Here is a 16,077-nt window from a genome sequence, read left to right as displayed (position 1 = left end):
TTTTTGCTGGGCCTGATAGCACTTTACGGGGCAGCAAAGAGGGGAAACACCTGCATGCACTTCAGGGTTCACTGGCCAGCAATGCAAAACGAGAAGAACAAGTAAATATAGAAATAAGAAATAACAGCCACAAACTGATGGTAGGTATTCCAATATGTCTGCATACTTTTGAAGAATCAAAGATATAAAAAAAAAAAAAAAAACAGTTATATTCTGTTACAACTTCTGTAATACTCTGATTAATATGAAAAATAAAAGACTGAAAGGCAAACATTAAAAGTAGCTGTATCATGCTTATATTTCCTAAAATGATACCCTGTTTTTTTTACTCTGTAAATCGGAGGTACAAATGTGGCGCAGTTCATCTCAAATAGACTTTCCACTTCTGCTGGATTTTGTTGTGCGTTAGTGCTTGGAGCTTGCCGAAGCAAAGACTTTTTGGTAATAATTTGCATTTGTGACTGCTCAAAGGGAATCGTTCGCTCTGGCTCATCAGCACGACAGCAAAAGAGATTGTCAAGCTGTTGGGGATTTGTGATCAAATATCAAATGGCCAATTTTAAGAAAGCGAGCAGACCAGAAGCTTTTACCTTACAGGTAAGGAGGATTTCGTTTTTCCCAAAACACATCCATAAACACATGCTTTTAATACAATTTTCGGGGGAAGGAGTACGTACTGTGTTTATAAAATGTGTTTATCCAACCTGTTCATGTCAGTTAACCCCAGTGAGATAATATGCTCTCCTAGACACTCCTAATCAGTTGATATTTCTGGATGATCCTATTAAAGCACACAGAAACACAGGCACGCACATATAAAACAGTAGATTAGTTTATTATATCGTTTGGGCTAGGAGTTGGAAGTGGAATCTCCTACATGCCTACATATCTTATTTCTTCAAAAAACAACAACTGTAAACCACATTCACAATAACAAACCTATTGTTCAACACCTTTATGACACTTGGAGGAGGCTCAGAAGGCAGTAAACGTGTCTGATTTCAGCTCTTGTGTCAGTGAGGAACTGACTGACAGGAAATTTACAATATGTGTTTTTTTTTTTTTTTTTTTTTGCGTCAGTCAAAACTATTACCTCATTACAAAGACATAATTATATTGTGCACACCGAAGGTTGTATACTGTGAGTGTAGATTTACAGTATACGCTGCATCTTGAATGGCCTGTGTGTGGTTTGAATGACAAAACAGGTCACATGATTGGGTTGTGACAGTGAAGGATATTCTACTTAAGATATTGGAGATAACAGCGGTCAAAGCTCGGAGAGGTTTATTGCCTGCTCTCAGCTGGGTTTAATTTTTAACCTGTGCCCTTGAAATGGGTCATTTCTACGTGACGGAAATACATACATGCATACATACATATCCAGTTCAGTAAATGTTGATTTGGTTTGCATTTTTTGCTGCAGGCTGTGTAGATGGCGTGATAAAAGCTGCATTGTTACGCAAATAATCATTCCATCATAATACACTGCAATAGCCCACCCCCTGAATTCAATACAGCCGATGAAAACACAGCACCGCTATTGTTATCTTAACAGAAGGATACTGTGATGTGTTGCATTTTGGTTGTTGTTGTATTTTTGGAAACATAAAACTGCTCCCCACTGCAATAAAAGTGGACTGACGAAAACAAAGCTATAACATCATCGCGCCATGTAAAGAACAGACAAGTCATAATATTTTAACAGTATGTCATGTCAAATCCTGTGAAACGTTCAAACGTGTAATTTCCAGAATCACCTTGCCTGTAGATTAAATAACTGCTTGGCAGCCCTCCAAGCTGTGCCTGCATTTTTTTTTTTTCTTGTAAATTATAATTACTCTTATGGCGGAAAAGCTTCCATGTTCCTCAAACCGAGAACGAACACATTTATAATACAGCACTCCCTTCAACTGTAGTAAGGGTGGCTCATGATGTTCTTCTTTCAAAGCTAAAAAAGGTCAAGACCCGTAAAATTAATCAAGACTAGAAAGCTGCTCCTATTAAAAAAGTAGTAAGAGTCAATTGTCATCTACAGACATAAAGTTGAAGCTCAAATGATTGCAGGGTAGTGTGGAATGTGGAATGATTTTATTTATGTCATATAATTTGGATGATTGTAGTTTACAGCTAATGGAAATCCAAAATACACCATCCCTAAAACCCTTTTCTCTTCAGATTTTCTGTCCGGCTGCATTTTCAATAAACATCGGAATCATTAAAAAAATAATAATAGAAATAGACAGAGGGAGTGTTTCAAATTCCCCCGTTGCAGAGCAAAACTGTTCCAGCAAATTTGGCATACAGAACCATCATTCTGCATGGCCATGCAGCTGAACAGGACACGTTAAAAAAAGGGGAAAAAAAGAAAGTATTTTCCTATGTTTTGAATTAATCTAAATAATATGCAGTTTGCGGCACGGTGGACGACTGGATAACGCATCCGCCTCACGGTTCTGAGGACCGGGGTTCAAATCCCGGTCCCGCCTGTGTGGAGTTTGGATGTTCTCCCCGTGTCTGCGTGGGTTTTCTCCGGGCACTCCGGTTTCCTCCCACATCCCAAAAACATGCATGGTAGGTTGATTGAAGACTCTAAATTGCCCGTAGGTATATGAGTGCGAATGGTTGTTTGTTTATATGTGCCCTGCGATTGGCTGGAGACCAGTTCAGGGTGGACCCCGCCTCTCGCACGAAGATAGCTGGGATAGGCTTTTCCATAACATTAGCCTGTGACCTACACTGTCACCACTTGATTCTTTTCAAAGAGTGTATGTTACACATGTGGAACATGAAGGAATGGTAATGAAAATTGTATAATTAGTCAACGAATTTATTGTATAATCAACTTCTCACCACACATCTCCAAGCACCTGACAAGTGGAAAGTAAGAAACAGACTGTATGTGACTGGTGGTAATGGCCACCAGCACTGAATCAGCAGCCTGGATTGGTTCATAGTCAGGTACGTGCAAAGATATTTTCGGGGGCCCTCAAACCCCCCAAAAAAGGGCAACCATCGACAAAATTAATTCTTTGGACACAATCAACACAGTCAATAATACAACTATTAAAAAAAGGAGGTGACTATTAACAAACATCAGGTTTTTATGATGTGCAAAAATGAGTCAAAGATAAAACTTTCTTCCACTATTAGTTAACCTATGACCTGTTCCAACTCAATTGGAAAAAAAGGGGATGTAAAAATAAACAACTGCGATAACGTGGATGCACAAGTACACGCCCAATCTTATAAATGGGGATGTGGCTGTGTTCAGAATTAAGCAATCACATTTAAACTCACGTTAAATGGGGGTCAGCACACATTTAAAACACACCATTTCACCATTTAAAGTGCCTCTTATTAACCCCAAATAAAGTGGGAGCATATGTGCAGTTTTTCCCAAGGACTGTATCAAATACTATGGGTGGAATTGCTAACAGAAAAAGTCATTTTTATTTATTTATTTTTTTTTAAATATTGATGGCTGAAGGAAAACAGGGCTCCAGCAAAAAGGACTCTTTTTTTCCTTTCGGGCAAAAGGGCAGGTGTTTGAGCACCACTTGCGGACCATGTGTGCACGTTTGCAGATGGCTTGAGCCAGTATCATCCAGCATGCCCCTCCCGGTGCAAAGAAAACTGTAAATCATAATTCAAACGCTAGATCCTTTAACCTCTCTGAGACAGCAAGAGCATAATACCACTTTTAACCTGGAATGTAGACTCGCCCAGAGCAAAAGCACCCCCACCATCCAACAACCACCCCCTTCAAATACTTTTCAAAAGCTTTATTCAAGTGAATTCAAAATACAGGTGCTGGTCATATAATTAGAATATCATGAAAAAGTTGATTTATTTCAGTAATTCCATTCAAAAAGTGAACCTGACATTTGTCCAAAAGATGACTTGACATCTTGCACAAGGAAGGCAAGACACAAAAGGTCATTGCTAAATAGGCTGTTCTGTGTTCGAGCACATTAAAAGAGAGGCGAATGGAAGGAAACGATGTGTTAGAAAAAAATGGACAAGCAATTGGGATAACCGCAGCCTGGAGAGAATTGTGAAACAAAGCCCATTCAAAAATGTGGAGGAGAGTCCCAAAGACTGGACTGCAGCTGGAGTCCGTGCTTCAAGAACCACCACGCACAGACGTATGCAAGACATGGGTTTCAGCTGTCGCGTTTCTTGTGTCGAGCCAATCTTGAACAAGAGACAGCGTCAGAAGCGCCTCGCCTGGGTTAAGGACAAAAAGGATTGGACTCCAACTGAGTGGTCCTGAGTTATGTTCTCTGACGAAAGTAAATGTTGTATGTCCTTTGGAAATCAAGGTCTCAGAATCTGGAGGAAGAGAGGAGAGGTACAGAATCCACGTTGCCTGAGGTCAAGTGTAATGTTTCCACAGTCAGTGATGGTTTGGGGGGGCCATGACATGTGCTGGTGTTGGGCCTCTGTTTCCTTAGGTCCAAGGTCAACGCAGCGTCTGCCAGGATGTTTGGTATCCTGCTGCTGACCGCATTTATGGAGATACAGATTTCATTTTCCAACGGGATTTGGTACCTGCACACAGTGCCAAAGCTACCAGTACCTGATTGAAGGACCATGGTATCCCTGTTCTTCATTGGCCAGCGAACTCGCCTGACCCCAACCCCATAGAAAATTGATTAGTTGTAGTTATTTTAGGAGTTTTTGTTTACTATATTAATGTCATCGGGTGGCGCCCTTGTACAGGTGGCCGTCCGAAGTTCCCGCCAGTTAATGTGCAGTCTTCTTCGATGTGGCGGATGTGTTTTGCTAATGCTTCTCAGTAGATACTATAGTGTCACTACAGTGCGATATGACTTGAATAAATGGAAAAAATACCAGGCAGCAAATTTACTTTAAATTACCACGACTGTAATGAATTTAGGTATTAAATTAATTTGTTCTAGAGCTACAGTCTAGCCTGTGGCAGCAGTTAGGCGTGGTCTGAGTAGACACTCCCTCTGCTGCGCTAGAACCCCCAGCTTGGCGCAGACTGGTTTGCCAAATTGCCAAAGCCGTGCAGCAAGCCTTTCTCTTGCACAAAAATCCGGATACGCCCTGCCGCAGATGCCCTGGCTAGAAAGACAGAGCCCAGAGTGTTTCTGGTGTTTCTCTGACTGTCATGCTCTGACCTCACATGTCAAACAGGTAACTTATATAGATGTTTCCCCCCCCCGTCACATGCAACCCTTATGCCTGTAGGCAACTTTTCAGCCATCCTGGTAAAGTACTAATTCCAAACTGCAAACCATAATTCTGAATTCTCTGTGTGTGTGTGTGTGTGTGTGTGTGTGTGTGTGTGTGTGTGTGTGTGTGAGAGGGAGAGGCTGCGTGGGTGTATATGTGTGTCGCAGGCAGCTTCTCCACCTGGTCTTGGCCTGTGTGATCATGTCAAGGCCAGAACGTGTCTTGACTTGCAGTTCAAACAAATCTGCTCTTCACTTTCACCTCTCACTTGAGGCTCTTGTTGTCTTTGCTCAGTCAATATACGTGTGCTTGTTGCGTGTCCTCAGGCCGTTAAACGTAAGGACAGTGCTGGCCCTTGACTTGTGCAGCAGATCCAAACTTGAGCTGAGAGCTACAAGATACAATCGCTTGGAGGGGGTTGCAGCCGAAGCATGCTTGCACAGCTGCACAGCTGCGTTCCCTAAATAAATAGTTAAACAGTGACAAGGTATGAAAGAGTATCTAACGTGTTAACAGTCAGTGGACACACTTTTGAAACAAGGCTTTAAATTCATGAGACTCCCAAAAGCACATGGAAGAGGAAAGCTTTGAAACTGGAAAATTGGACAGTAGGTAGGTGGAAGTTAATGACAAACTTCCAATTTCATTTTAGTACACTGTGCAATGACAATAAAGATTCTAATGATACACAAAGATTGAGGGCTTCTTTAGAAATATCTCTTTAACACAGTCACCATTCAGGGACTGGCAATTTACCATTCAGGTCGTGATAAAAAGTAAATTCATGGAACTTCCCTATTTGGAACATAAGCAGGGTCATGGGACAACTGTGCCAGGTGCATTTACAGTTAATCTAAGTTAAACATCAGCTTCCCTACATCACCCACATGGATGGAGAACACAAGGTGCCTGTGTTCACGCTAAGGGGACTCTCCCACTCTTCATTAGTACACATGAATACCGGGGCTGTGGTGAAATGGATTTTATGGCCTATAAACCAACAAGACATTTGCGTGAATAGGCAATTGGCACGTGAAGTAGAGTGAGGACGCAGCACAGCTTTGAGGGCAAAGAGTGTAAGTGTTTTGAACATGCGTTTTGTTTTTCAGCAGTTGACTCATGCTACTTGAGAAACCTGCCAATTTCACATGTATTACATTTGTATCTACACAAATACAAGAAAGTGTCACAATGATGGAGTTTACCTCAGTCACTAACAAACCACATCTGTCCATCTCCGCTTATACTGTTGAGGGTGACATACAGACAAACAGCCATCCACACGGCATGCAACGTGGTACTGTGCCTCACAATTTCATTCGATTTTTAACTCTTAACATTACGGTAAATCTCAATTTGAAACAAGTTTGTATTTGATGTCGTCTTTGTGTTACGTATGAAAAGGACTGGACAAATAGCGTTAGGTTGAATAACGATCTAAAAATCTGCAACAGAGTGTTCAATAACCACAGAGAAATCCATTTAATGAATCTGACCTCCACCTGTGAGGGCATGTGCAGAAAAAGTAAAGTACGTACATAGTGTGCACACGCGTCTGCTCTCGCACATGCACGTGCATGCCCAGTAATCTCTTAATGCTTAACCTTGGCAGTGAAAGCAATCAACTACAAAATATCAGGAATGTGGTGCGGGTTATGAATGTTACGCAAGTAATATATAATAGTCTTTATATTTGTTTCCTGGTTTGTTTCGGAGAAGAGATTTGACCTGTTATAAAAAATACTCTATATTGAACTCATGTCTTTGGACACTATTCACTTTTCATAACAAAGTCCATCAGTGCAACACATTTCAGATAGTGCCCCAAAACGGAAATCCTTGTTTTGTGTCTGAATAGATTAAATATGTTTAAAGATAAATTCTGAAAGCGTGCAAAGACTGAGAACAATATAGTACTGAATTGTTCCGATATGGCTTAAAAATCTTTTTCACCTTCTAAATTTTCCTGATTTCATGGGCGGAGCTAAAAACTCTCCTGGTGACGTCAAGAGGTTTGGGCGTATACTTTCCATCCCCCACTATATAAACTCCAGCGCCCTTTTCCCATGGATTGGCCATCCTGCGAAACTGCCACTTCCTCATTCAGAATGGACCCAGTTCGACCAGAATAATGCCCAGTTACCCATCAAAGTATGCCCGCTACTCAAAAAAATATACCTTCCCTGAAGTGCAAGTGTTTGGTGTTATTTGGGCTAACATCTCTGCCGTCTTGCGCCATACGCATTGTGTTGTGAGGCAGCAGTGAACTGTACAGGATCCGCGGCCCCACACCAGGCCGAAAGCAGTTAGAGTACACGGCAAAAGTCCCGCACAATGGCAAAGGGCTCTCAGCCACTCGTCAAGGAAGAGGAGGGGGGTATCATTCGACTGTTGTCGCCAAAGGCTGCAACTCGCAACGCGTGCACCACAGATTCCCAACCCCCCTTCTATACGCAACGCGTATAGAGGGGGACTATTCCCTCGGTCAATTAACGGCCTGCTGAATTTCAACGCAAACATGAAAGCATGTGATGTGTCTCTTTTTTATTTTTGTATTTTATTTTTTTTGTCCTGTTCGGCTGTTAGGTCACGCAGAATGGAAAATCTGTATCCCTTTAATGCCGGAACAGTTTTACTGTATCACAGTGGAGTTTTTAAGCCATGTGATGTGTATCGATCCTCTCTCACACTGCTTGCAGGAAAGTAGCGGCGAAACCCCGATAGAATAAGTATTTGATTGACATCTAGAGGCGGGATTGTGCAGAGCACCAAGCAACATGCCTACAACGTCTGGAAGCTCAAAGAATGTCTCAAATCTGGACCATTTTGAAGCCTGATTTCACATACATAGCGATTTTTTAAATTTATTTTTTTATCCACCCATTGATTGTCCAGCTTCTTAACATTACTCTTTTCTGTGTTGTGTCGAATTTACACAACATTTTTGGCCCGTTTTGTGGCACTTTAAAAAGCTTCTCAGTGGCAGGATGCCGGGGATGGATGAGATCTGCTCGGAGTTCTATAATAATATGTAAATTATTATTTATGTTGATGGATGAATTCATATGATTACATTCAGGTTTTGAACGAGTGAATTAAACCGACAATTAGTTTGCACTTTTATATCACCGTGATAGTGTTCGATTCAAAACGTGCCAGAAAATGGGAGAAAATGTTGATCAGTTTTCCTAAGTTCAAACTGATCTCCATAAACTTCTGGTCAGTCAGCTGGGATAGGCTCCATCTTATCCTTTGACCCTAAGGGTGTATTCACACCGGCCAGAGTTTGTTTCCCGTTTGGTCCATGCCGTTCGTGCAGGTGTGAATACACACAAGCGAATCCTGGTGCGCACCAAACAACTGCTCCGAGACCGACTTGTTGAGGTGGTCTCGGTCCACTTCCAAACGAAGTCAGTGCTGTTCGTTTGTGATGCGGATACAAATTGGCCTCCCTCTGACCCAACAAGTCAATATCCCATAGCTTATAACCGTAGGAACGACAGACGCTGCATGCCAGGTTACTCCGTCCTTTATTACTGGTCCTCTAAACCCCTGCTACACAGTTCATTATACAAGGTTCCTATCCTGGTATAGGACCTAATACTTGACGCTACAAATTATTTTGTATATATATATATACAGAAAAATGGAAGGATGGATAGTTTATGGCAGCACGGTGATCGACTGGTTAGAGCGTCAGCCTCACAGTTCTGAGGACCCGGGTTCAATCCCCGGCCCCGACTGTGTGGAGTTTGCATGTTCTCCCCGTGCCTGCGTGGGTTTTCTCCGGGCACTCCGGTTTCCTCCCACATCCCAAAGACATGCATAAATTGCAGACTCTAAATTGCCCGTAGGTGTGACTGTGCGTGCGAATGGTTGTTTGTTTGTATGTGCCCTGTGATTGGCTGGCAACCAGTTCAGGGTGTACCCCGCCTCCTGCCCGATGATAGCTGGGATAGGCTCCAGCACCCCCGCGACCCTAGTGAGGAGAAGCGGCTCAGAAAATGGATGGATGGATAGTTTATACATACATAGATCTGGATTACACAGCTGCACAGCTGCAGATGTATACGCCGTAGCAGTGCCTGAGCACTGGATTTATCTGTAAGCACCTGAAAACTTATAAACATCACTTTAGACATCGTTTCCCTTGAAGAGTTGTATTTGTGCAACCCGGAAAATGCAGAAGATAATGGATAGCTCATAAGGTTTATGATGTTTTAATATTTTTTGACAAATGTCAACTTGTTATGGCTATGAAAATTAATCTGAGGAATTTAAAAGAACACCCCAAAATCAACAAACTCAGCCACTTCATCCATCCATTATCCATTCATCATGTCAACTCCACCCTTGCCACGCACAAGCAGATCCTTACCGAGTGCTTGGAAAGCAATAAACCCGACATCATAATACATTATAACACATTTCAGTGCTCATTGCAAAATTGCTCTTGAAATAATTCTCTTCCACCAGGCAGGGGTATGCATAGTCTGTGGGAGGGTAGTGAGGCGAGTATTCAGGAGCGCAGAAGCTCTCCTGCGGGTCGGCCCAGCACTGAGTCAGGCAGTAACAGTCCTGGAGGGTGCAGTGCTGGTTGTGGTAGCGCTCTGAGGCGTAGCTAATGAAGTTGCACGCCATCCTGGTGGGCGAGTCGTAGCAGGAGGGAGAGGAAGAGGAGGAGAAAGAATCCTGCGGCGAGTAGCTGTGGTGATCCACGGGGCTGCAGAGTTGCAGTGATGCCGGTGAGGAGCGGGGAGCCTAATGGAGATGATGGAAGTTTAGCGAACGCTGAGAGTTCAGCATTCATACCAAATGTTTCTGTGACACAGAAATGCTGATGTGGTAAAATAACATCACGCTGGCGTTGCATCTCCAAAAATCACTTTTAAGGAAACCAAAAAAATTGGCATGTTTGTCAAACCATTAACATTGTAGCATCAAAGAGTCATTTGCAACACTTTAAATGGATAAATAATTGTAAACAATACCCACATGGGGACTGATAGTATCGATTTGTGAAAAAAAATTTAATTGACCAAATTTGGACAGAAGGTTTTAACCTGAGGCCAGTGTTATGTCTCATTTGGCGAAGTGAGCTATAATTTATTTTTATTTATTTTTTTTGTACTGCTTTTCTGCAACAATATCAAGGTGGTGTTCAAAACCGCAAACAAAATATGATAATTGCAAAGGAAAATGTGGTTTGCAAATATCGCCACTAGTTTCCCCTTTTAAACAGCAATTAAATTAGATTAGACATTGCAATGTACTTTCATATAAGCAAACTTAGCAACGAGACGGTGTATTCCCAGCGACCTTTAAACAGCCTCTCTCACACACACACACATATATATATATATATATATATATATATATATATATATATATATATATATATATATATATATCCATCCATCCATCCATCCATCCATTTTCTGAGCCGCTTCTCCTCACTAGGGTCGCGGGCGTGCTGGAGCCTATCCCAGCAGGAGGCGGGGTTCACCCTGAACTGGTTGCCAGCCAATCGCAGGGCACATAGAAACAAACAACCATTCGCACTCACAGTCATGCCTACGGGCAATTTAGAGTCTCCAATTAATGCATGTTTTTGGGATGTGGGAGGAAACCGGAGTGCCCGAAGAAAACCCACGCAGGCACGGGGAGAACATGCAAACTCAAATTTCTTTTTTTTTTTTTAAAGGAGTCCAGGGGTGTCAGTCATTTTGCAATTATGCTTTTCCTCAGAGGGCCCTTATGACTATGAAAACCACATCGTCAAATCACCATATTATTTCATATACAGTCCAGGGGTGTCAAAGTCAAATTCACAGTGGGCCAAAATAAAAAATTGGTACAAAGTCGCAGCCCAAACTCAATAGTTATTGAAAATTGACTGCGGTTGTGCATGTTTTACCTTCTCCCCAGAGATGTAACGTGAAACCTTATCATATGAAAACAAACTTAACTGAATCTGAACCAACACACGAGCAAAGCGTTCTGGGATTTGTAATATTAGCGGCGCATGCGCTATATGCAGGCGGGCCAGCTCTAATACACATTAGATATGGTCTCGTGGGCCGAATATACATCGCTGGCCAGATTTGTTTGACTTACTGTACGTGATATACACAATTGCCCCAGCGACTGATTGTTGCATACTGTTAATAAGGAATTGATTTTGAAATCAGAAGTCATGGAAAAACGTGACGGTTGCTTTGGGATGCGGCCTTCATTTCCTAAAAAGAAAAACAACTCTTGATGTTGTACTTTCAGAAGAACAGATCAGTGCCCATATAATGATTTGTGTGCATTTAGTTATGTTTATCTCCAACTGGTAGCCCATTACACGAATCAGTATCAAAGAAGTAGCTCTCACTTTCAAAAAGGTTGGTGACCCCCTTCTCTAAATATCTTTAGAGGACAAAGAGAGAATTTAGTTTAGCTGAGCAGAAGTGTTCAAACACAATTTTGTTAACTAGTGCGCAAAGTAACCCGAGTTTCAAGTCTCCATTTGCTCTGGTCATCAAATTAACGGAACTAAATCTAGTTGTTGTAGTCAGCGTGCAAACCTACCAGGCCGTGGCCATAGTGGTCCGAGTCCGAGGCAAGGTCGTGGCTCCAGGGCAACGGGAAGGACGGAGGGGGAGGCAAAGTGCTTTCGTAGCAATCGTCGCTGTTGCTGTTTGCACTGTAGCAGTCGATGGGCACCATCATGTCCCCGATGGGAAAGCTGCCTTCCTGCGCCGGGATGCTGCACCCGATGTCGGGGACCGGGTAGGAGGCGGGGCGCGGCTGGAGGGCTGCACATGTGCCGGGATCCGCAAAGGGGGCGGCGGGGGTTTCCACATAGCTAAATGCTTTTAATTAAACAAACAAACAAACAACAAGTCAAACTTGCAAGTGGTGAATCAAAAAAGAAATAGCCCACATTCCAACGTCAAACAGATGAATGGCAAAAAAAAAAAAAAAAAATCACTCGGTCCCCCACTCATCCAAGTTAAACACAATTAAGGCCATCGAACTGGTGGGGGGGGGGGGGGGGGGGACACACACACATATGATCTAAATATAGCCGTGGTTGCCAAGCATAGAGTTGTAGATTTGAGTCCTTGGTAATGTGCGTGCAGAGTGGTTTGCCATTGCAGGGGAATTCCAACTTTGCTTGACTCGTTCGATTCTAGGTTGAGCTGTGCATGTAACATAGAAATACTTGTAGGGGGGGCGGGAGGGGGGGGAGGGTAAACTGTTCGAAAAACTAATGATTGTGCAAAGTTGCAATGCTGATGTGGGGACTTACTTGGAAGGGTTGACGCACATAAAGCCGCAGGATCCAAGCAAGCTTGAGATATCTGAATATCAGAGAGAAAACAATATATAAACAAGAGGAATGTGAAAAAATAACGTGTATTTATTTTACTTAATTTGTGTGTGTGTGTGTGATAAGTATTGTCAATATTGCGTGTGCCAGTACCTATGTGTGCATGATATTGTTTGGGTGCGTTTTGCTGGAAGGGCACTCAGTCATTTGCATGTTAGGTTTATTGTGTTCTTCCACTGTTGTAGTTTCCAGCCAATACAGTAGCGTGACTAATATGCGCTGAGGAAAAGAGTGGAATTACCGTTTTCCCTTTTTTACGGTTGGCCTCGCGGGCTCTGTGCCTCTGCAGGAGCTCTTTGACTGTGGTCTTCACCCTCACTCCCTGGTACACCCGCGGCTTATCTGCATTGGGGTGGGCGGATGGGGATGGGGGGGGGGGGGGGGGGGGGGGAGGCATGCCACCACTGTTTACCAAACACTGAACAATCATAAACACCTACGCCCCTCCCCAAAAGCCCACTTGATTCACTTTTTTTTTTTAATGCAAAGCTTTGCAGTATTCATTTGTTTCTGGCTTATTGTGCGTCCCAATATGAAGATTGAAAAAAAATAATACTTGCAATACATACGTATTTTAAGTATACAATGGTATAAGAAATATAAGTAAATAATTTTTGCACGTGTGTTGTTTTTGATTGGCCGAGGTTTGCCAGTTTTGGTGTTGCGTAAAAATGCGTAAAAGCGCACAGAATTCCCCCCCCCCCCCCCCTCCACCTCGGCGTATACAGCTTGACTCGGGCGAGCCTCCGCGCTCTTCCCGGGTCAACGCACCCCCCTTTGCAGCCAAAAGCATCTTGGAACTTCCGAGCACGGAGCGAGCGAAGGCGTTTTCAACTCCAAGCGCGGATTTGCTCGACGCAGCCCACCCAAGCCACACACACACGCACACACAAACACAAAAAAACGCCGGTAAGCTGCACAAAATGCGCCACTGCTACATTTAGATTCTCGTGTGTAATGAAGATGACCGAAATTGATTCGCGCGTTGAATGTGTTTAACTAGTTCAGCACAGGTTGGAAAAGTAGCTCCGCGTTCGCGTCAAATACGACAGGATGAAAAAGTCAAAGTGTTCCACTGAGATGGAATCGCGCAGTAAATACGTCGTGAAAAGGCCAAATTCGATAGCAATGTTGCCGTCCGATCGATGACTTGGTGGGAAAGTTCCCGTGCCGCGTGTCGTCAAATGGCTCTCCGATCTCTTCTATTGATTCAAATCGACATTTCTGCGCGGTTTCTCCAAGCAAACACGTGAGTCAATTTAATAAGGCGCTAATCGGACGACCGGCGACGCCATCTGATAAATATTCATACGTCTAAATGCTTCTCCATGATGTGTCTTTAAACGCGGCGAAATGAAACGGCAGACACATCCCACTGTAACACGTTCAGTCATAACTGCTTGTTACACAACGGCACGACAACTGTCCGAATGGTTCTCATGGCTGTTGGATAAAATGAAGATCATTGTGCTCGGAAAACGCCAAATCATAATGCAAAAAAATAAATAAATACAATAAACGCAGCGCTTGATATGATTGGAGAGAACGCAGTCATTTGAATGATAATGGACTCCACTGATGCACCAAGAAACAGGTGCATGGTTTAAAAATTCAGTTATATCTTCTTTTGTCAACTTGGGAACAATGGTGTCCAATTTTCAACGGAATTAGCTGCTGCGAAGTGAAGGGGGAGGGGGGGTGGAGGGGAACACTTGCCCCTCACGCTTGAATTCATATTTTGAATTATCATTTCAAGAGTCACTTCTGTTTTCTTTATTTTGTGTTTAACAGGAGCGAGAGAGAGAGAGAGACAGAGAAGAGAGAAGGGGAAGAAGAAAAAGAAAAAAAAAGCTCCAAGATGGATTGGACTCGATGAAAATCCTGGTCGAAACTCACCAGACATGACGACAGAGATGATGAGAAGTTTCCCTCCTCAATGTCCCCTTTCTGCCTCAGCACAAATGACCAAGAGCGAAAATTGTGCAAAAGTCTCCAAAAATGCCAACACAAATCTGTTCGAGCTGCGTCAGAGCATACAACAATATTGTAATATAGCTGGGAACATATTAGTTTGGGATTTTCTCCCTCCATGCCTACTATTTAAAACCCCTAGAACTCAATGATTTGACAATGATTTGATTGCGCGTTACTTTCGATTTGAATATTCAGAGGCAAGCGAGTTTTATCCATTTTTCGGCAAAATCCACTACATTGGCACATTATATATGAATCTTTTTAATATATTATGACTTGATTTTCGATTTTGATCGCAAACAAATGCTATTTTTATTCATTTAGCCACCTTTTTGCCAGATGACAGCAGCACACCCCCTCATTAAGCACTACGGCAACAGTGCTTCTTGTGCGCAACTTAAACGGCGCATCTCCACTTTAAGAGGTGATCCCACATTTACGGGGCTCACCCCACGCGTGGTCGACGCCATCAGACAAATTTAGGGCTTTATTATTGAAGAAAAGCGGATAAAAGTGGGACTCGGGTGGGCGTGGCAAAGGGCAGCAGCCATCTTTGGATCCACGGGCCTTCAGCAAGTGCACAAAGAGCAGAACGAAGTCCACCTGTGACAGCTGAAGGGTCCACACTCAAATATTTCAAACACACATTTATGCTCCTTGATTATTGTATACCATACAACTACTTTCACATTCAATTATTCAATAAAAATAAAGCCTTGTTGACGAAATCCACTCCTGTTTCATTCTGTAGCGACTCTCTTTGCTGCTATTAAAGATGTGGTTTTGCAAACTAGAACAGAAAAAAAACATATTTTATTATCTTATAATATTTATTATTGCATTATGCCAATCTGTAATCGACAATTTCTGCAAATACAGTAAGCAAAGGGCTCACATAGGAAAAACTACCATCGCCGCAAGACCAATGTGACGACAGTGACGGTCCCTTGAAGCAATTTTGGCATTTTGATGAAACGTTTACCATCCTTGTTAATAGGAGTTAGTGGTTGATTATTGTCAGTAGTTGTAATGTATTGCAGGAGAAATCAAAAGGTGTTCACCTATATGCTTAAAAATACTGTTATGAGCATTCTATTTATAATGGTCATGTTTTATAGTCGAATTTTAAAAACAAATTGTGGGTGTTGTTTTTGTTATGTCTTGTATTTTGGCTCATGTATAAAAGACCCCTTTCCGGCATTTCACAAATCTAATGTACACTACTGTACTTTTTCATGCGGGGACGACCTCTCTCACTCCTTAGGCATCCTAATGTTGCCCCCTGCTGGTCAGAATGAGAACGTCGTCAGACAGATTTGCTCTTTTCCCATAAATCCATCCAGTTGGATTTGATAACACATCATCTGCAAATTTATTATGAACGCTGTTTCATATTTTGGACTTCCAGTCGGTTCAAATCACATTTGTAGAACATAGAGAATGTCCAAATATTAGCCTACTTTGGAATTAACATGTCTATTTTACTCATTAGCTTCAGATAAAAATGTAGCGCCAAC

General features: G+C 42.5%; 1 protein-coding gene and 1 long non-coding RNA gene across 2 annotated transcripts; one reads left to right on the top strand and one right to left on the bottom strand.

The window, feature by feature from the left end:
• Positions 1–9,409: 9,409 nt before the first annotated feature.
• Positions 9,410–13,320, bottom strand: linc.pou2af1 (lnc RNA pou2af1). Its single transcript, XM_061782779.1, has 4 exons — positions 12,828–13,320; positions 12,506–12,557; positions 11,782–12,065; positions 9,410–9,966 (listed from the first exon to the last, which is right to left on the bottom strand). Exons 1-4 carry the CDS (start codon positions 13,014–13,016, stop codon positions 9,613–9,615), a joined length of 879 nt encoding a protein of 292 aa, XP_061638763.1. The 5' UTR covers positions 13,017–13,320; the 3' UTR covers positions 9,410–9,612.
• On the top strand, positions 13,307–15,292 carry LOC133482541 (uncharacterized). Its single transcript, XR_009789826.1, has 2 exons — positions 13,307–13,495; positions 14,378–15,292. It is a non-coding gene; the product is annotated as an uncharacterized LOC133482541 (long non-coding RNA).
• The last annotated feature ends 785 nt before the right edge of the window (positions 15,293–16,077 follow it).

This window comes from Phyllopteryx taeniolatus, chromosome 8 (assembly GCF_024500385.1).
Source record: "Phyllopteryx taeniolatus isolate TA_2022b chromosome 8, UOR_Ptae_1.2, whole genome shotgun sequence".
Lineage (NCBI taxonomy): Eukaryota > Metazoa > Chordata > Actinopteri > Syngnathiformes > Syngnathidae > Phyllopteryx > Phyllopteryx taeniolatus.
The sequence above is the reverse complement of the archived record's forward strand: the minus strand, read 5'-3'. Positions and strand labels throughout refer to the sequence as shown.